Raw genomic sequence first — 22868 nt, 5'->3', positions numbered from 1 at the left:
ATGCTCTTGTTGAAGCAGTAAAAAGTGTTAATTTGATTAATATCTATTCTTGAGTATACATTTTAAAAATTATTTTGTGTGATGAAATGGGAAGGAGGCATAAAAGAGCTTCTGTGGCAGAACACTGTACAGTGTGCTCAAGAAAAATCATGTGTACTTAGTGGTTTGCATTGAGGGACGTACTAGCTGCTTTTTTCCCCCAAAGAATCTCATTTTTACTTGAAAGAATGACAAACTATGTTTATTCCAACTTGTGTATTTGGCAGACACATTCTTGAAAAGCACAAAGTGAACTTTTCAAGGTTGTTTCAAGTAAAACCATTGACATTATTTGTTGTCAACTCAAGCTTTCAAGAAAAAAATTAGATTTTTAGAAAAGCTTATGTCCAACAGCAAGACCTTGATAGCTTCTCAATACTTAAAGACTTTTCTCATGAGATTGATAGTGATATTAGTAAATGTGATTTTTAAAATACTATGTGACAATCTGTTTCATTAACTCCGTGAGCCAGTATTTTCCAAGTGACAATGCATGATGCTCCAAAATTATGCCTGAGTGAAAGATCCACTTGAAGGTCAAGACAGACCAAAGGATTTTATGTAATAGAATATGAAAAGTTTATTGATACAGTTTTCAATTCCACATTGCAACTAACCTTTAAGAATATCCCTCTTGTCGAGTTTTGGTACAGTATCAAGAAAGAATATCCATAACTATCTGAAAAGACTGTTAAAGTACTTCTCCCTTTTCCAACTGTGTGATACCAGATTTTCTTTATATACTTTAACCAAAATAACAGGGAAACATATTGAATATATATGCAGTGATGAGAATCCAACATGAGTCAGACATCAAAGAGATTTGCAATCATGTAAAACAAGGCTACTCTTCTCACGATTTTCTTTTTAATTTTGGAAAATATTTTTCGTAAATATATTATGTTAATTAACATATAATGAACTTCATTTAAAATTAATGAATAAATGTGTTTTACATGTTTTTTAAATTTCTTAGTTTCCATATCCAATGTGGTAAATACCGATAGATATGACCCACATAAACGAACACTTTCTGGTGTCCTCAATAATTTTTAAGAATATAAAAGACTCCTGAGACCAAAACGTTTGAGAACTGCTCATCTAGATTATTTTTAAGTCTCTCCTAAGGAGATGACTCTCGGGTAGTGCCTCAGATTGTATCAGCGTCTCTTTTCTTTGCTTGAAAAGCTAAAATCATGCCAGATGACATCTGAACATCCCGAGAGGGATGGAGGATGATGTAGAATTCTCTCTGTGTAACCCCAGTGCTGCTACTTGCAGACACAGGCAGGCAGGCCACTTAACCTCTCTTTCACAGAGGCACCAAAGTGTTCTGTGTGTCCACTTGTGACTGGAGTAGCAATATCCTGCCCTCGAAGCTTAGGTTTCTTCCGAGGCAGATCTCTGGGTCCTCTGTCCTGTTTCTTTCTCACTACAGTGACTTCAGAATCAAAGAAGGGAAGAAGAGGCAGTTCATTTTAGTAAGCCACCATTTGTGATCAAAGCATTGCAACCTAGGGCTGTGTGCAGGCTGGTGGGCCAACAATGGAACAGCATTGTCTGGAAAAGAAAAAATATTGTATGGGGCAATTTTATGAGATTTTATTCAAAGGCTGCCTCAACTAGTAGCTTATTCCAGCAATCATACTCCCAGGTGCCTGGCCAGGCGAGAGGCTCTTAAGTGTCTTTAGATCTCACAGTTAGATGACCAGCCCCTGGACAGCCCTGGGGCAGTGCAGTGGCACACACTGCTCTCCAGGGCATGAAGGGTGACAGCAGGAACCTCTTCTTCCAGCGTGGTGCAAGGAGCCACATCATCACCACATTACAGAGAGACCTACTCCCAGGCCCACACAATGCTGCTGGTCCAGGGCTCTGGGTCCTTAAGTCTGGGGCCTCAGGGATCCCACCCTCTCTCAGGAGGTGCCACCGATGCTTGGAAGGTATCACTTTCATTGGGAGATTTAGTCATTCTGCTTCCTTTGGGGGGTTTCCCATAAGTCATCCTAGGAGTCTTGGGAAAACACCTACTTTGGCTTGTTATGGCTCTAACTCCTTGACTTGGTGAATTTCCTCCATTTCTATCCCCTTAAATATAAACAGACCCATCTCATATCGTTCTCTTTGGCCTCCCAAGAGGAGGAAGCTCTTCTACTCATGGCTAATCCTCACCTTTGCTCCTGATCCCCCTTTTCTTCCTGTCTTCTAGAAGTGACCTTGTTCTATTTGGTAGTCTCTCACTTACATGTGTTTTCAAAAGTGTCTTTGGGAGAGGACCTTCAAGATGGTGGAGGAGTAAGATGTGGAGATCACCTTCCTCCCCACAAATACATCAAAAATACATCTACATGTGGAACAACTCCTACAGAACACCTACTGAATGCTGGCAGAAGACCTCAGATGTCCCAAAAGGCAAGAAACTCCCCACGTACCTGGGTAGGGCAAACGAGAAAAGAATAAACAGAGACAAAAGAATAGGGATGGGACCTGCACCTCTGGGAGGGAGCTGTGAAGGAGGAAAGGTTTCCACACACTAGGAAGCCCCTTCACTGGCGGAGATGGGGGGTGGGGGGGGAAGCATCGGAGCCACAGAGGAGAGCACAGAAACAGGGGTGCAGAGAGCAAAGCGGAGAGATTCCCGCACAGAGGATCGGTGCCGACCAGCACTCACGAGCCTGAGAGGCTTGTCTGCTCACCCGCTGGGGCGGGCAGGACTGGGAGCTGAGGCTCGGGCTTCAGAGGTCAGATCCCAGAGAGAGGGCTGGGGTTGGTTGCGTGAACACAGCCTGAAGGGGGCTAGTGCACCACAGCTAGCCGGGAGGGAGTCCGGGAAAAAGTCTGGACCTGCCTAAGAGACAAGAGACCATTTTTTCAGGGTGTGCGAGGAGAGGGGATTCAGAGCACCGCCTAAACGAGCTCCAGAGATGGGTGTGAGCCGCGGCTATCAGCGTGGACACCAGAGACGGGCATGAGACGCTAAGGCTGCTGCTGCAGCCACCAAGAAGCCTGTGTGCGAGCACAGGTCACTGTCCACATCTCCCCACCCGGGAGCCTGTGCAGCCCACCACTGCCAGGGTCCTGAGATCCACGGACACGGATCCCGGGAGAACACATGGCGCGCCTCAGGCTGTTGCAATGTCACTCTGGCCTCTGCCGCCGCAGGCTCACCCCACACTCCGTACCCCTCCCTCCCCCCAGCCTGAGTGAGCCAGGGCCCCCTAATCAGCGGCTCCTTTAACCCCGTCCTGTCTGAGTGAAGAACAGACGCCCTCAGGCAACGTACACACAGAGGCGGGGCCAAATCCAAAGCTGAGCCCCAGGAGCTGTGTTAACAAAGAAGAGAAAGGGAATCTCTCCCAGCAGCCTCAGGAACAGCAGACTAAATCTCCACAATCAACCTGATGTACCCTGCATCTGTGGAACACCTGAATAGACAACGAATCATCCCAAATTGAGGCGGTGGACTTTGGGAGCAACTGTAGACTTGGGGTTTGCTTTCTGCATCTAATTTGTTTGTAGTTTTATGTTTATCTTAGTTTAGTATTTAGAGTTTATTATCATTGGTACATTTGTTTATTGATTTGGTTGCTCTCTTCCTTTTTTAAAATATATATTTTTTTCTTTTTCCTTTTTGTGTGTATGCATATGCTTTTGTGTGATTTTGTCTGTATAAGTTTGCTTTTACCATTTTTCCTAGGGTTCTGTCTGTCCTTTTTTTTTAGTGCTTGTTATCATTGGTGGCTTTGTTCATTGGCTTGGTTGCTCTCTTTTATTAAATTATTTTAATAATTTTTTTTTTCTTTCTTTCATTTTTTTTCTCTTTTCTCCCTTTTCTTCTGAGCCATGTGGCTGCCAGGGTCTTGGTGTTCTGGCCGGGTGTCAGGCCTGAGCCTCTGAGGTGGGAGAGCCAAGTTCAGGACATTGGTCCACCAGAGACCTCCCAGCCCCTCGTAATATCAATCAGCAAGAGCTCTCCAAGAGATCTCCATCTCAACACAAAGAACCAGCTCCACTCAACGACCAGCAAGCTTCAGTGCTGGACACACCATGCCAAACAACTAGCAAGACAGGAACACAACCCCACCCATTAGCAGAGAGGCTGCCTAAAATCATAATAAGTTTACAGACACCCCAAAACACATCATTGCGTATGGTCCTGCCCACCAGAAAGACAGCATCCAGCCTCATCCACCAGAACACAGGCACCAATCCCCTCCACCAAGAAGCCTACACAACCCACTGAACCAACCTTACCCACTGGGGGCAGACACCAAAAACAACGGGACTACGAACCTGCAGCCTGCGAAAAGGACACCCCAAACACAGTAAGTTAAGCAAAATGAGAAGACAGAGAAGTACGCAGTAGATGAAGGAGCAATGTAAAAACCCACCAGACCAAACAAATGAAGGAGAAATAGGCGGTCTACCTGAAAAAGAATTCAGAGTAATGATAGTAAAGATGATCCGAAATCTTGGAAATAGAATGGCGAAAATACAAGAAACATTTAACAAGGATCTAGAAGGACTAAAGAGCAAACAAACAATGATGAACAACACAATAAATGAAATTAAAAATTCTCTAGAAGGAATCAATAACAGAATAACTGAGGGAGAAGCACGGATAAGTGACCTGGAAAATAAAATAGTGGAAATAACTGCCGCAGATCAGAATAAAGAAAAAAAGAATGAAAACAATTGAAGAGAGTCTCAGAGACCTCTGGGACAACATTAGACGCACCAACATTCAAATTATAGGGGTCCCAGAAGAAGAAGAGAAAAGGAAAGGGACTGAGAAAATATTTGAAGAGATTATAGTTGAAAACTTCCCTAATATGGAAAAGGAGATAGTCAATCACATCCAGGAAGCGCAGAGAGTCCCATACAGGAAAAATCCAAGGAGAAACATGCCAAGACACATATTAATCAAATTATCAAAAATTAAATACAAAGAAAACATATTAAAAGCAGCAAGGGAAAAACAACAAATAACATACAAGGGAATCCCCATAAGGTTGACAGCTGATCTTTCAGCAGAAACTCTGCAAGCCAGAAGGGAGTGGCAGGACATATTTATAGGGATGAAAGGGAAAAACCTACAACCAAGATTACTCTACCCAGCAAGAATCTTATTTAGATTTGACGGAGAAATTAAAACCTTTGCAGACAAAAGCTAAGAGAATTCAGCACCACCAAACCAGCTTTAAAACAAATGCTAAAGGAACTTCTCTAGTCAGGAAACACAAGAGAAGGAGAAGACCTACAATAACAACCCCAGAACAATTTAAAAAATGGTAATAGGAACATACATATCGATAATTACCTTAAATGTAAATGGATTAAATGCTCCCACCAAAAGACATAGACTGGCTGAATGGATACAAAAACAAGACCCTTATATATGCTGTCTACAAGAGACCCACTTCAGACCTAGAGACACATACAGACTGAAAGTAAGGGGATGGAAAAAGATATTCCATGCAATTGGAACTCAAAAGAAAGTTGGAATAACAGTTCTCACATCAGACAAAATAGGCTTTAAAATAAGGACTATTACAAGAGACAAAGAAGGACACTACATAATGATCAAGGGATCAATCCAAGAAGAAGATATAACAATTGTAAATATCTATGCACCCAACATAGGAGCACCTCAATACATAAGGCAAACACTAATAGCTATAATAAGGGAAATGGACAGTAACAGAATCATAGTAGGGGACTTTTAACACCCTACTTTCACCAATGGACAGATCATCCAATATGAAAGTAAATAAGGAAACACAAGCTTTAAATGATACATTAAACAAGATGGACTTAATCGATATTTATGGGACATTCCATCCAAAAACAGCAGATTGCACTTTCTTCTCAAGTGCTCATGGAACAGTCTCCAGGATAGATCATCTCTTGGGTCACAAATCAAGCCTTGGTAAATTTAACGAAGTTGAAATCATATCAAGTATCTTTTCTGACCACAACGCTATAAGACTAGATATCAATTACAGGAAAAAAACTGCAAAGAATACAAACACATGGAGGCTAAAGAATACACTACTAAATAACCAAGAGATCACTGAAGAAATCAAAGAGGGAATCACAAAATACCTAGAAACAAATGACAATGAAAACACGACGACCCAAAACCTATGGTATGCAGCAAAAGCAGTTCTAAGGGAAGTTTATAGCAATACAATCCTACCTCAAGAAACAAGAAACATCTCAAATAAACAACCTAACCTTACACCTAAACCAATTAGAGAAAGAAGAACAAAAACCCACAGTTATCAGAAGGAAAGAAATCATAAAGATCAGATCAGAAATAAATGAAAACGAAATGAAGGAAACAATAGCAAAGGTCAGTAAACTAAAAACTGGTTCTCTGAGAAGATAAACAAAATTGATAAACCATTAGCCAGACTCATCAAGAAAAAAAGGGAAAAGACTCAAATCAACAGAATTAGAAATGAAAAAGGAAAAGTAACAACTGACACTGCAGAAATACAAAGGATCATGAGAGATTACTACAAGCAACTGTATGCCAATAAAATGGACAACCTGGAAGAAATGGACAAATTCTTAGAAAAGCACAACCTTCCGAGACTGAACCAGGAAGAAATAGAAAACATAGACAGACCTATCACAAGCACTGAAATTGAAACTGTGATTAAAAATCTTCCAACAAACAAAAGCCCAGAACCAGATGGCTTCACAGATGAATTTTATCAAACATTTAGAGAAGAGCTAACCCGTATCCTTCTCAAACTCTTCCAAAATATAGCAGAGGGAGGAACACTCCCAAACTCATTCTACGAGGCCACCATCACCCTGGTACCAAAACCAGACAAAGATGTCACAAAAAAAGAAAACTACAGACCACTATCACTGATGAACATAGATGCAAAAATCCTCAACAAAATACTAGCAAACAATCCAACAGCACATTAAAAGGATCATACACCATGATCAAGTGGGGTTTTTCCCAGGAATGCAGGGATTCTTCAATATGTGCAAATCAATCAATGTGGTATACCATATTAACAATTTGAAGGATAAAAACCATATGATCAATAGATGCAGAAAAACCTTTTGACAAAATTCACCACCCATTTATGATATAAACTCCAGAAAGTAGGCATAGAGGAAACTCATCTCAACATAATAAAGGCCATATATGACAAACCCACAGCCAGTATCTTTCTCAATAGTGAAAAACTGAAACCATTTCCACTAGGATGAGGAACAAGACAAGGTTGCCCACTCTCACCACTATTATTCAACATAGTTTTGGAAGATTTAGCCATGGCAATCAGAGAAGAAAAAGAAATAAATGGAATCCAAATCAGAAAAGAAGAAGTAAAACTGTCACTGTTTGCAGATGACATGATAGTATACATATAGAATCCTAAACATGTTACCAGAAAACTACTAGAGCTAATCAATGAATTTGGTAAAGTAGCAGGATATAAAATTAATGCACAGAAATCTCTTGCATTCCTATATACTAATGATGAAAAACCTGAAAGAGAAATTAAGGAAACACTCCCATTTACCATTGCAACAAAAAGGATAAAATACCTAGGAATAAACCTACCTAAGGAGACAAAAGACCTGTATACAGAAAACTATAATACACTGATGAAAGTAATTAAACATGATACAAACAGATGGAGAGATATACCATGTTTTTGGATTGGAAGAATCAACATTGTGAAAATGACTCTACTGCCCAAAGCAATCTGCAGATTAAGTGCAATCCCTATCAAATTACCACTGGCATTTTTCACAGAACTAGAACAAAAAATTTCACAATTTGTATGGAAAAACAAAAGACCCCAAATTCAGCCAAAGCAATCTTGAGAAAGAAAACCGGAGCTGGAGGAATCAGGCTCCTGGACTTCAGACTTTATTACAAAGCTACAGTAATTAAGACAGTATGATACTGGCACAAAAACAGAAATATAGATCAATGGAACAGGATAGAAAGCCCAGCAGTAAACCCACACACATATGGTCACCTTATCTTTGATAAAGGAGGCAAGAATATACAGTGGGGAAAAGACAGCCTCTTCAATAAGTGGTGCTGGGAAAACTGGACGCTACATTTAAAAGAATGAAATTAGAACACTCCCTAACACCACACAGAAAAATAAACTCAAAATGGATTAAAGACCTAAATGTAAGACTGGATACTATAAAACTCTCAGAGGAGAACATAGGCAGAACACTCCATGACATAAATCACAGCAAGATCCTTTTTGACCCACCTCCTAGAGAAATGGAAATAAAAAGAATAATAAATGGGGCCTAAAGAAACTTAAAAGTTTTTGCACAGCAAAGGAAACCATAAACAAGACCAAAAGACAACCCTCAGAGTGGGAGAAAATATTTGCAAACGAAGCAACTGGCAAAGGATTAATCTCCAAAATTTACAAGGAGCTCATGCAGCTCAATATGCAAAAAAAGAAACAACCCAATCCAAAAATAGGCAAAAGACCTAAATAGACATTTCTCCAGAAAAGATATACAGATTGCCAACAAGCACATGAAAGGATGCTCAACTTCATTAATCATTAGAGAAATGCAAATCAAAACTACAATGAGATATCATCTCACACTGGTCAGAATGGCTATCATCAAAATATCTACAAACAGTAAATTCTGGAGAGGGTGTGGAGAAAAGGGAACCCTCTTGCACTGTTGGTGGGAATGTAAATTGATATAGCCACTATGGAGAACAGTATGGAGCTTCCTTAAAAAACTAAAAATAGAACTACCATATGACCCAGCAATCCCACTACTGGGCCTATACCCTGAGAAAACCATAATTCAAAAAGAGTCATGTACCACAATGTTCATTGCAGTACTATTTACAATAGCCAGTACATGGAAACAATCTAAGTGTCCATTGACAGATGAATGGATAAAGAAGATGTGGCACATATATATAATAGAATATTACTCAGCCATAAAAAGGAACAAAATTGAGTTATTTGTAGTGAGGTGGATGGACCTAGAGTCTGTCATTCAGAGTGAAGTAGGTCAGTAAGCGAGAGAGTGGCATGGACATATATACACTACCAAATGTAAAATAGATATCTAGTGGGAAGCAACCACATAGCACAGGGAGATCAGCTCGGTGCTTTGTGTCCACCTAGTGGGATGGGATAGGGAGGGTGGGAGGGAGATGCAAGAGGGAGAAGATATGGGGACATGTGTATATTTATAGCTTATTGACTTGGTTATAAAGCAGAAACTAACACACCATTGTAAAGCAATTATACTCCAATAAAGATGTGAAAAAAAAGAAAAAGGTGTCCTCTTTCACTGCCCCATTCCTTATTGTTGTCTTTTCTTCTGTGCTTGTTTCTGAGAAGCAGCCCACTGTGATCGGAGCCTGAGCTCTGGAGTCACACAGAACTGGATGCAGACCTGCCTGTGGCCTGTCCTTACTGTGTAACTCTGAAAAGATTACGTTGCTTTTCTGTGCCTCAGTTTCTTTATAAATGGCGTTCGAAGAGTACTTACCTTATGTGGAGGTTGTTGAGAATAAATCTCAGAAGTCAGAATCTTTGAATTAGTAGGCAAATCTCAGGGTAGATAGAAGTTCTTCAGGTAATCAAGTTGGAGTGGGGCTTGGAGAAAAGAAGAGAATACACAAGAATTCCATCCAGGAAAACAGAAACAAAGACAAAAAAACCCTGAAGGGCCAGAGGCCTGCATGGGGGCAAGAAAGTTGGCAAGTGAATTCTGCGTGTAGAGTTCTGTCTGTGAAGGGAGGTGGGGAGCTCAGGCTGCTGAAGGAAGAGGGATTAGGAGAAGCGAAGACTGATGACAATAATAAGAGTTTCTCGTCACCCCTCCTGACAACTTACAACATAATCCCAACCTGGCTGACCTAAAGGAGACTTCTTCCATCTTCCATCTAAAGCACCAAGTTGAGACCTTGATGGCGTATTGTCATTTGGGACCCCAAGGGCGTTGCAGTAGATATGAGGATGATGGCTTTTCCGTCCTGGGATAGTTCTGATTTTAGTTGAACACAGTCTGCCCCCTACTGATCATTCCGGACGTTTTCAACCTGAATGGTTTTACTTGACAGTAAGTGTTGCCCTTGCCTTTTTCCTCCTGAAAAAAAAGAATAAAGTTTTTTAACCTGCGTATCACTTAAGACTGTTATGTTGAGTATATTTTAAATGTCTCAGAAGTGACCTTTCTGGCATTAAAAGCTGTACAAAGTAGTGTGGCTGGGCCAAGAGTAGTTATTTATTTATTTTAAATATTTATTTATTTTTGTCTGCGTTGGGTCTTCGTTGCTGTGCGCAGGCTTTCTCTAGTTTCAGCGAGTGGGGGCTACTCTTTGTTGCGTTGCGCGGGCTTCTCGTTGCAGTGGCTTCTCTTGTTGCGGAGCACAGGCTCTAGGCGTGCAGGCTCAGTAGTTGTGGCTCGCGGGCTCTAGAGCACAGGCTCAGTAGTTATGGAGCATGAGCTTAGTTGCTCCCCGGCATGTAGGATCTTTCCGGACCAGGGCTCAAAACCGTGTCCCCTGCATTGGCACGCGGATTCTTTTTTTTTTTTTTTTTTTTTTTTTGCGGTACACGGGCCACTGTTGTGGCCTCTCCCGTTGCAGAGCACAGGCTCCGGACGCGCAGGCTCATCGACCATGGCTCACGGGCCCAGCCGCTCTGTGGCATGTGGGATCCTCCCGGACTGGGGCACGAACCTGTGTCCCCTGCATCGGCAGGCAGACTCTCAACCACTGCGCCACCAGGGAAGTCCTGGCACGCGGATTCTTAACCACTGCACCACCAGGGAAGCCCCAAGAGTAGTTTAAACAGTCCAGATGATGTATATAAGCCCAGATGATGTATATAAAGGCCTGCAACTCCTGGAGCTTGTAATTTGGCAAGACTTGTAGTTATGGAGAACATCTCTATACAAAGATTCAATGAGAAAAAAGACGTGTGTATAATTAAGGAAAATAGCTACATCATTTGAAAGCAGAGTGCATTTGGAGAGTGTACTTTCAATGGGAAGAGGAAAGGAAAGCAGGGAGGAGGGCTCCAGGGAGTTGCAGATTAAGTTCCGAGCTCTGGCCAGGCACAGTGGGAGGGTATTGGGGGCACTGTCTTACTGTGTCCTACTGTGCAAATAAAATTTTATTGCACCTTTTTCCACAGTAATAAAATCAATTAAAGATTAAATATCAGCTAAACAATTCATAGTAGATGAGATGATATGACTTCTTGATCTTAAAATGTGCCACAAATGTTACACAGGAGAAAGATTGGGTAAACACTGCTTACACAGAAGTTCTTTATTTCATTTATGTATGTTCCCAGAACCTCTGAAGTAATGGCACATGTAGCAGTAGAGAGAGTAATATATTGCATCCGGACAGGCAGCTCTTGTTTTTACAAAAGCTCAAGCTTTTTCTGAAGAAGCTCCTCGATTTGAAAATGATCTTGAAGTTGTAGTTATAGTTTATCATGAGAATTTTGATGGAGATACCTGCCAAAACTCTTTTTTTTAAATGATTTATCTGAATTTTGAAAGTAATACTTAATGGGTTACTTCTGAATAGCTATGAAAATTAAACCTCATACATATTCTGTATCTAAAGAAAATGTGATGAAGGAAGCCTTGAGCCTATGCAATTGCCACATCTCAAATTACATGGCTGAGTTTCCCATGTTATGCCTTTTGATGTGGCTCTAAGGCAGGGCTCGTCAAACTTTTCTGTAAAGGGCCTGCTAGTAAATATTTTAAACTTGGAGGCTGTATAGTCTCTGTTGCAACCACTTAACTCTACCACTGTAGCAAGAACACTGCCATAAACAATAATTAAACAAATGGATGTGGCTGTGTTCTAATAAAACATTATTTACAAAAACAAATGAGGGCCAGATTTGGCCTGGGGGCCATAGTGTGTCTTTCTCTGCTCTAAAGTTGAGTCACCTGTACACACAAATTTGGTGAACAGTGAGGATGTCAGCTTGGAGAATGGCTAGTAGAGATATTCACATCACATCAGTGTATATATATATATATATATATATATATATAATTTATTTATTTATTTATTTTAATTTTTTTTTTTTTTTTGCGGTACGCGGGCCTCTCACTGTTGTGGCCTCTCCCGTTGCGGAGCACAGGCTCCGGACGCGCAGGCTCAGCGGCCATGGCTTACGGGCCTAGCCGCTCCGCGGCATGTGGGATCTTCCCAGACTGGGGCACGAACCCGTGTCCCCTGCATCGGCAGGCGGACTCTCAACCACTGCGCCACCAGGGAAGCCTATCAGTATATATTTTTAAAACATTTTGATAGTAACAGTAGCAAGTTTAAAGTCTTTAACCAATCAATTTCTTAGCATTTACTATTTTTAGAATTATATTTGTAGGAGACAGGTATCTCCCTCAAGGACCTAAATCTGTATATATTTAGGCCCAAAGGTGAAAAATCTAGTCTATTGGGGAAAAAAAGTGTAAAAATAAATTTGACTTTAGATTTTGTGTGAATGAGGTTTTATTCATGGACTGCTTTTAGAGATGAGATAATTGAATCATTCCTGCCAGGACTCCTCTACTTTATAATTAAACATTTCCCAAATAAATCACAATTTTTCATCCATTTCCAGATTTTCCCATAAATATTTACACCAGAGTGCATAGGCTATACATGAGAATGAGAGCGAACTTTAGTTACAATTTTTGAAGAACTTGTTATTTGAAATACCTTTCTTTAAATGGCACATTTAACTGGTTCTCTTTAGAGTGAGCCAAAACTCAAGGCCAGCTAAAAATATAATAACCAAGTAAATGTGGGAGATTCCAGATACCCAAAGGTTGACATTTACATTTACATACATTATATGAACTCCTTGCGTCATGCGCTGGTAAGAGAAAGGTATAATTTTCAAGTTGCCTAATATGGGGCAAATCAGAATCAACTGATTTTTATAAATCACTCTGAGTATACTTTCATTGCAGTCATTGTCTTTACAACCTGGACAGTTTTGTAGTCGTTTGTTTCTTTGCTTTTTAAGAGGAATATATATATGTTCATACTCTTAGTCAGGACTTTAGCTATACATAGCCAAAGGTTGAAAATCTATTATATTTTCATATTACCTCAATGGGAAAAGTATTTAACTACGATTATTCTTGTCACACGTAAGTTTTATCTGAAGTTCTCCCCATCTCCGTGAGTGGAGGGGGAACCTGAGTGGACACTCTCCCCTGCATGTTTCCAAGTTACAGGCTTGAAGTACACTTCCTGCACAGCCGCATTGCTCCCCAACATTCTGAGTTTTACCCCCAGGTTGCACAATCGCCAGGGAAGAAATAGGGAGAGTGTTATTGATCTCTAGAAAAAAAGAGCATGTTACTCTGTTAAAAGTCCTGCTAATTTCTTTGTACCTTGAAGACTCAAATAAGAAAACTGTTGTTTTAAAAAAACAAAACACACAGAAATGAGAGATTTCTATTACTGCTATAGTTGCCATAAAATGAAATCAGTTTCAAATTATGTTTCTGTCCCTCTGTGTCATAGAGAGTTTGGAAATCTGTTAAATGGTTGACCTGGTATTACCTGATTTCTATTCATGAGTTAGAGTAAGTTTATTAATGATATTTATTTATGATATTTATTAAATTTGGGAAAGCTGGCACATGTCACTTGCATCCAAGAAAGAAGAGTCTTTTCTTTGTCTTGCATAGTGATATGTCATATTTTTCACCATATGTGAGCATCTAAATCAGCCATCACTTAAAACCTTGGTCTTCTTACTCCTCTTTGAGAAGGTTCACCAGTGCTTTTCTTTATTTGTTACAAAGATTATTCCCAAAAGAAACTGCATAAAATTGTTAATACTTTGTCTAGCAAATGAGAATTTAGAGAACAAGTTTCTTATTTGTAGTGAGTTGTTTAAAAATGAGAATAGAGTTAATTTTGCTCTCATAAAAATGTGTATATCAAGGTGAATTTCTGGTGCTTCCTGAAAACAGAGTATTATTTCAAAGCCTCTTTCAGCCTGACCATTGCAAATGGAGTTGCATCATATAGAACATCAGACTTATGTCTTAATGAGAGGGTGACCTCTCTGGCCCTTTGATGCCGATCTTTTATTGTGCAGAGAATTCCCCTGGAGAACTGAGTTAAGGATGCCGATTCTCATTCTAAGAGTCGGGGATGGAGCCCAAGTAGCTACAGGTTTACTTGCACCTACGAGTTTCTGATGTGAAAGCTACACAGAACAGACTGACTCTGTTCTGGGTTCGCTAAATGTCATTCAGAAATATAATAAGGAAAAAACAGCGTTTTCTTACCAACTTCTGGTATTAAAATGAATGGCTTTTACTTGAATCTTTTCATTTTAGGCTTATTCTAATCGTGCTTGAGTCAAGTCCATATCTATTTTTTTCCCTTGTCTCTGATAATTAACGTAGGAGAAGCCACTGGAATGAGGGGCTGGGGTCAGGGTAAATATCAGGAAGGGAACGTAGAAGGACCCCTTGACTAGAGCTATGAATGTATCCAGAAACCATATGGCAGAATGACAGGAGGTTGGGGACCACTGATGCAGGTAGCCAGGCCAGTCGTCAATTTTGTCTAAGGACTTCGGGATCCGTCTTCAATATGAGGGCCAACGAGAAATCACAATCTCTACCTAACTGATGCTACTGAAAATGGAAGGAAATATTCTCAGCCTAAAATGCTAAGTTTCCTGCAACTTGCCTGTACCCAGTCACTTTCAGCAGTAACAAACATGAGGATGGGCATTTCCCACCATGCACTGATAAAGTCTAAATTGACAATTCATTTAAAAACTGTTATTTGGACCAGATTCACTGCCTATTCAAAAAAATGTGTCAGGGTGAGGGAATGAGAGTAACAAAAAATAATGATTGCAGGGATTTTATTAAAGGTATTTCATTGTGTATAATGCTTTCGGAAGCAGAAGTGTAAAAGACAAAATCCATTATTCATGCTTTTCATGTTCATACAGATATGACAGTATAATGAAAATTGGTCTTCTTCAATGAGCATAGCTTTGAGCCCCTCAGTCATAAATGTTTTCTAGGACGAGGGGATTTTTATGCAAAAATCATCTTCACAAAGCAAACTTTGTCTGAAAAATAAGGCTTTTGTTTTTAGGACAGCCTTGCTGTATTGCCAAGGGCATTGTTTTATTTATTGACATATATATCAGATACATGTTAGGAAACTGAATTATAAAATGGCCCTAATCCTCCATACGTGTTTTAATCAATTTATGTTTATTCATTTTAAAATTAAATCGAGAAAACCTCTTCTCTTTCAGTGAATCAAGAGCAATCATTTAGGGCTAAACAAAGAGAAATGTGGAAAGTATTGTTCTGGTTAGGTACTCAGCTAGTTAGACTTTAAAATCTGTGAATTCAGCATGGGCGAATATAAACTCAGTGAACTGTTGAATTAGCACTCTGTGTTTTTATTTAATTATGTTTATGAAACAGTATAAAATGTCAGTGGATAGGTTAGCTCCACTTTAATTGATCCATTGTTTTGAAGTAGCTATTGTCTGGTAGATCACTGTATGCCAGGTGATACATTTCTGATAACAGCCTGTAGTGAAGAGACTTCATCTTCCCGTGGGAAACGTTATCAAAGCAATTTTTCTCATATGCCTTAGGCATTTTGGTATTGTTCAACTCTAATGCTTTAGGAAAATCCTAGAGACTACAAAAGCATCAGAGAAAATCAAGAGAAGTAGGTAAAACTGGTAAGTTGAGTCTGTCCATAATCACTGATTAAATAAACTCAGAGCATGGTCTTCATTTCTCTCTGCCAGTGAGCTGAGAACTAGATGCAAATGTGGGTCTGGAGGAAGGAGTATAGTGGTAGGTCAACAGGCGGCAGGAGTTTGCACAACTTGGTACTGTAGTTCTACTGTGGCCATTAGAATGAATTAATGCAAGACAGATGATTCTGCCAACGGTGGTATTCACCATCATGGCAACACGGAGACTAGGTTAATTGAAAATAAGAGAAATAGTTGTACTTCATTTTTAAAATTATTCGACCTTATTTAAGAAACTAATACATTGTTTATCCTAGTAATAAATCAATATGGTTATCAGTAAATGTCTGGCACTTTCCAAGGCAGAAAAGTAACCTCTGGACACGTTCACCAAAGTGTATACAGAACCATTTAAACATTGTGTGTGTTTTTAAAAATATACCCATTTTAACTTTATTTCATCATTGTCATTTAAAGCTTGATTTTATAAAATATAAAATGATATTCTTAAAGAGTTCTGTAGTACAGGAATTTAAACAGTAGAAAAATCCATAGCTTTATAGGTTTAAGTTATATAAATTAAAATCAAATAATTGGAAATTTTTTCAATATGGGAGCTATACAATGAAATAAATGGAAAAATGACCTAATGGGAGCAATATTTCATTATTACAGATTATCATTAGTTACTTTCAGGATCTAAACAAAAAATATTGTTTAAATGTTTTAAAGCCATTTAAAAGTCATCATAGTTGACCTTTCAGACCCCAAACTTCTTGACATCAACAGAATATGTATGTGTGCACACACTTGCTCTCTTTTTCTCTCTCTGTTGCAAAATATGCATCTCATTTTGGCTCATTTATCTCTACATGAATGGCCCATAAGAGAGTAGTCCTCTTTCTCCATGGTTTCAAGTAGATCATCATTAGGGCTAGTCCTGGCATTTAAGCCCCAGAGAAGTTCAAGTTTACTCTGGGAGAAATTCAGATTAAATAAGAGTAAAAATATCAGTAAGAGAGACACCATTTCTAAGCAACAGAAATTCCATGTTACAATAAACCAGGTGGCCAGAAGATAAATCAGTACCAGAGAAAGATGATCTTTTCACATGGGCCAAGAAGCAGCTCCCTTGAAGTTGACCAAATGAGGATGGCCAGCTTACCATTACTTTTGCCAATTATTTTTTTCTAATGACTGTAGATGGATAATGGTTAAAATTGAGAGCTTGTTTGTGTAGGACCCATCAGAAATGCCAACATATTATGATTCTTATTTTAACATCTCATTGGGCATATTCCAGGAGAAGGATGCCAAATCTCCAGCCACTCATAGTCAGAGAAGTGGTCTAGTTGGACCTGCGCTGCTACCCAAAAGATTTTCCTAAAGTACAAATCCAAGTAATACCTTTCTTTGCTTAAAACCTGTCGACTGAAAAAAAAAAGCACAACCTAAAATTTGAGAATTATATAATAAAACATAATTCTCACATCGTCAAATAAATGATGGACAAAACTGAGTCCTTAAGCTGGGGACAGAGCATCTCCAATCACTCTGAGAGATTGCTCCGAAGAGACAAAGGGGGAGCCAGAATATATAGGATTTTTTGCAACAAACACCAGGTAGTCGGAACATCAAAAGATTACTGTTAATGAAAGAAAGCCAGATACCTCAAGTTAAGGAATTTAGCTCTTTTCTATGTATGGGAAGATGCAAGAGTCTGGGCTCCCTGGAATCATTCCTTTGATATGCACCTCAGCTATCTGGGGCCAGTATCCTCTGCTTTCTCATCCTGAGTCTCCTCAGGGTGCACTGTCAGGGGTGGCTGCAGCAGCTGACTGCTAGACGGGAGGCATCCTGTTTCCATCCTGAGTTTCCTCAGGGCTCACTCTAGGGGAGGCTGTAATGTGATGGCTTGATGGCTGCAACATCCTTTGTTTACTGATATGGCAGGCAATATTTTTCATTCACCAAATCCTATGGCAGTTCCTCCCATAGCTTCAAATTCCTTGGCTTAGTACAAAACACCCTTTATGATTTGGCCTTAGTCCTGGTGTTGATCACATTTTCCACGGTCACTGGTGTCCTGTGTTTCTCTCCCAGGACTCAGTAAACTCTCAAAAGTGTAGAACTATCTCTTACTCACATTAGTGTTCCCAGTGCTGGACCCATAGAGAGCCTTAAAATTATTGGATGAATGGTTGAATAGATGAATGGAAAAGCTGCGTTGCTGCGAAGTCCTAACTAACATGCCTGTGTCTTCTCCTTCCCAGGACTTTGGCGTTATGTTCCTGCATCATCTTGTATCTATTTTTTTGATTACCTTTTCATATGTCAACAACATGGCCCGAGTAGGGACCCTAGTCCTCTGTCTCCATGATTCAGCCGATGCTCTTCTAGAGGTAAAAGTTTTCTTTCATCTACAAGAATACAAAATTTGGAATTCAGGAAATCCCCCAGATCATCAGTTTTTCTAGGGTCTGATAGATGGTGCTGGGAGAAGTTAGTACATGACTGCTTTGAAACTGCGGAGTGTTTCTTTGTAGGTTAAATTGGTGAAAGTGAGACTTTAGTATATAAAGTGGTGTGCAAAAAACATTCACCAAGTCAGCATTCTTTATTAATAGAATAATGAAAACCTTAACCCTTCCACACTTAAGAAATGAGTGTTTTACAATAGGAAAATTACTATTTGAATAGGTTTTGTTTCTAGTGTTACAGGTTTCACACTGATTTATCTGGGAAGTGTATATAGCTCTGTTTAGTTAGTAATAGTACATCCTGATGAAATTAATGAGTAGTCATAGTTTTTATTACCAATATACATATTATCCTAGTATTTTTATAGTGAAAGTATATATGAATTACAAATTTTATATAAAAACTATGTTTTCTATGCATGTAAGCATTAAGAATATCTGAGGAAATATTGGTTGCACTTTGATTAAGTTTCTAAACCATTATCACTTAAAATTACTCAAGTAGCAAAAAAAAAGAAAAAGAAAAATGCTTCTAGCATATTTCAAAAGATAAAATCCCAAGTAAAATTTTGATGCGGTATTTACTCTTAATCACGGCCTCCATGAAGAGACATACTCAATAAGGTTATATAACTCTAGTTTTTTCATTTTAGTCCTAAGAAATTTATATAACTGGTCAAAAATGAACTTACCAGAGTACAAATTCCATGTAGAAATGGGTCTTAGAATCCGTATGCTTATTTTTTATTCCTGTTGGCCCACAGTTCTGCCCCTTTGAAGCATGTGCTATCACTGTGAATGTAGAATAGAGGTGCCCTCCAGTAATTATTTGTTATTCCAATATAAGCAGAAATTCCAGGCCATAAAATTGAATCTGCTATAAAGGCAATTAGTCAAGGTTTGAAGTGTATACAGCACTTCATTAAAGACTCTGGTCCCTATAAGGCTATGAAACAGAAAAGTAGTCCTAATGGGTTGGATATGTCAGATGATAGTTTGGCGCTATGGTTTTTAAGTGATTCAAGCTAGATTCTATTCAGCACATTTTTTTTTCTTTCTTTTTTGCGGTACGCGGGCCTCTCACCGTTGTGGCCTCTCCCGTTGCGGAGCACAGGCTCCGGACGCGCAGGCTCAGCGGCCATGGCTCTCGGGCCCAGCCGCTCCGTGGCACGTGGGATCTTCCCGGACCGGGGCACGAACCCGTGTCCCCTGCATCAGCAGGTGGACTCCCAAACACTGCGCCACCAGGGAATTTTTTTACAGGAGAAATAAAACTAGTATAAAGGCAATTTCCTGAAAGTCAGTTACCATGTGGTTAAATCCTAAGTGTGCTTGGAGGTAGAAATTTATATAGCAATATACAGTTTTGAAGTCAATCCTGTATAATCTGCCAACTCTAGTGTCTGGGGAAATGGATGGCATAATGCTTGGCAGAGCCATAATTCAGAAAATGTGGGTTGAATCATCATCCACCACTTTTATCTAGAAAAGAAAAATAATCCAGAAATCCCAGTCATGTGGCTTAAAAGCAAATGTTCTTCATCATTTGGATTCTCTTTGACATCATAAAATAATGCTTGAGAATATCCAAATAATGAGATATGTTGACTCTTCAAAGTGGAATCTATGGCTTAGACATTTCAGAAAAATGGATGTTTAATGCTTTTTTTATTGAATACTGGTGAATGAATGTAAAAGAAAGCTACATGGTTTACGTAGCCAGAAGGAGGCAGAAGATGCTTTTTTTCTTTCTTAGTATAAGTTGTGGTGTCACATCCAAAGTATGCATGAAATTAAAAGTTCATAATCCTGGCTTCCACTCAATTAATAGATATTTCCCCTTAGGAATATATTTCTCTGGTAGCTTTGTATTTTACTTAAAGCTATTAAATTATAGCTTCTGTGGATACTGTCAACAATCCTTTCAAGTTTGACTCAGCTAATTTAACTTTACAAGAAGTAGAAAATAATGTTATGAATTTAAAAGACCTCTTCAATTTATAACCCTGTGTGTGGGTACTGTGAATTATATGTGAAAATGTAAAAAGCAGTAATCAAGGACAATTATGTTTTCAGTGTCACCTGTTCTTACTTAGAATCATCTATAAAAAGTAGATGGCAGGGACTTCCCTGGTGGTCCAGCGGTTAAGGCTCCACGCTTCCAATGCAGGGGGCGCGAGTTCAGTCTCTGGGCAGGGAATTAGATCCCGCATGCCACAACTAAAGATCCCACAGGCAGATCCCGAGTGCCATAACTAAGACCCGGTACAGCCAAATAAATAAATAAATTTTTTTTTTAAAGTAGATGGTAGAGAAAGGGATGTATTTCTTCCTTCGACTAATTTATAATATAAAAAGTGGTCACTTAAATCACTACCATAAATTATTAGTGTAATTCTCACAGACATTCTGAACATTAGTGACTTTCATCTAGAAAATGACCCATTAATGTAAATTTGAAAATTATACCCAAGTGGATTCGCTGAAATAATGTGATCTTGACACATTCATTTCTAAATTTGTGAGGATAAGCCAAGAAACTGTCTCCCCAGAGCACTCCTTATACCTATTTAAGGAAAACCTATAATTCTAAGTAGAAAGGGGGAAAAAAATGCAGGAAGTCTCAATATTCTCTATAAAGTTCGTGACCTTAGTGTTTGGGACTCATTACAAGTTTAAAGGATTATGTAGCACTTTCTATTTTGACCTCTTATGCCAAATTCCTGTTTTGGCGTCTTTGGCTTGCTAATATCATCTGTAATGCAAGAATTTCATATTTTTCTGTTTTCCTGAAATCAACCATATAATTGAATTTTTCAGGTTGCTGAATATTTTATTAAATCTCTGACAGTCAGTAGTTCTACTTATGGTTAATATCACATTTCACTCGACTTATGGGTAATTTATAAATATGATGCATGATGCATGACATTTCAAAGTAGCAGGCAGTTTTATGCCTCTGGTAGGTTATATCTTAAAGGAGACTCATGCATATTGAAAGAAGCTTTTCATTTATCAATTTAACCAAATTAATCTGTCACATTTCTTCCTTTCACAGGCTGCCAAAATGGCAAATTACGCCAAATTTCAGAAAATTTGTGATCTCCTGTTTGTTATGTTTGCCATGGTTTTTATCACCACACGACTGGGTATATTTCCTCTTTGGTAAGTATGCCAGTCTTCTTTCCAATAAAAGCGCCCCATCCAGATAGGTTTTATGAACCATTTTCCTGTTGAATTTCACTCCAGATACTTAGTAAGAAGTTTAAAGAAAACGAGGGAGGGACTCAAGAAACAGCTTGATTTCTTCTTCCAGAAGGGGGTTGCATTCTTTACGGATATTTTCCACAGGATCGTTAGAGGAGGATGTGGCTTATGTAGGTTCTTAAGCCACAGGAAGCTGTCTGCCATTTTAGGCTCCAATCTAGAGTATGATTCAAAAACCTTAGCCATGAGAGTTTGAATTAAGAAAGGAAATATGGTGTTGCAATCAGTTAGATATCAGGGATCATCCTGTACCAGGGGTTCACCAAGGGTTGTCCCTGGACCCCCAGCAGCAGCAGCTGTCACCTCTGGACTTGTTAGAAATGCAACCTATTGGTCCCCACCCACCCCAGACCTACTGAATCGCAGACTCTGGAGATGGGGCCTGGCAATCTGGATTTTGATACGCCTTCCTGATGATTCTGCTACACATTAAAGTTTGAGAACCAGTGTCCTGTATAATTCTCCTCATCATCTGCATTTATAACTAAACAACTGGAAAGTATAACTTAAAAGTAACCCTTAAAATGATTTCTGACCCCTTAATGTCTGGATGTCATTAGCTAAGAAAAAGATAATGACAGATTTGGATGGAATTTGACAATCCTTTCTATAGAAAATAGGTCCACTGTCATTAATTTTTATGGAAGGCTATTACTTCTAGAAAAAAATGATCCCTCCATATCACTTAAAGTCTACCATTGATGGCAGATTTTTTTCCATTTTGAGAAATTGATCTGAATGGGAAATGACAGCAACGGAAATTGGAGAAAGTGGAGAAATGAAGGGCTGCCTTTTCAGTCCAATAGGAAAATTACAAAAATAAAGTTGGGGCTTTTAAGCGAGTAACATCTATCACTGAGGTTCCGTAAACAAATTAATCTCACACACACACACACACACACACACACACACACACACACACACACACCCCTTCTCCTTGAGGCTGGCAGCTCTTTCTCACACTTACTTATTATGAAAATCGTATCCCAGCAGCAGTGCTGTGTATTGGCAACAGGCATATATAAAATGTCATTATAGTTTTATATGATTGTAGGTAGCAAACATTGAAGTAATTTTGAATATAATGCATCTATAATTATTTCAGGATTGGAGCTCTTTCAAGATTATTAGCAGAACTAGTGGTAGGAATTTAAATAGAAGGAAGTCAAGCAAAATCCAGGAAAAATATCTCAAAAGAATAAGAGAAAACTTTTCCTGCTTAGGATTTCTGAGAACCTGAATTTTAAAGAAGTAAGAATCACTCTCAAGTACTTTCATTTGCTTATTGCCCTTTAAGGGTAGA

At 39.1% G+C, this 22868-nt stretch overlaps 1 protein-coding gene across 2 annotated transcripts in view; it reads left to right on the top strand.

The window, feature by feature from the left end:
* Positions 1 to 22868, top strand: part of CERS6 (ceramide synthase 6) — a 317168-nt gene that overhangs the window by 249149 nt on the left and 45151 nt on the right. For both annotated transcript variants that reach the window (XM_029225099.1, XM_029225098.1), the window contains exons 7-8: positions 18092 to 18220; positions 21357 to 21463. In XM_029225099.1, coding sequence (XP_029080932.1) covers positions 18092 to 18220; positions 21357 to 21463 — 236 coding nt within the window. The remainder of the gene's footprint in view (positions 1 to 18091; positions 18221 to 21356; positions 21464 to 22868) is intronic.

The sequence above is a fragment of the Monodon monoceros genome, unplaced genomic scaffold, assembly GCF_005190385.1.
Source record: "Monodon monoceros isolate NGI ecotype Baffin Bay Population unplaced genomic scaffold, NGI_Narwhal_1 Super_Scaffold_16, whole genome shotgun sequence".
In the NCBI taxonomy this organism is placed as follows: Eukaryota; Metazoa; Chordata; class Mammalia; order Artiodactyla; family Monodontidae; genus Monodon; species Monodon monoceros.
The sequence above is the reverse complement of the archived record's forward strand: the minus strand, read 5'-3'. Positions and strand labels throughout refer to the sequence as shown.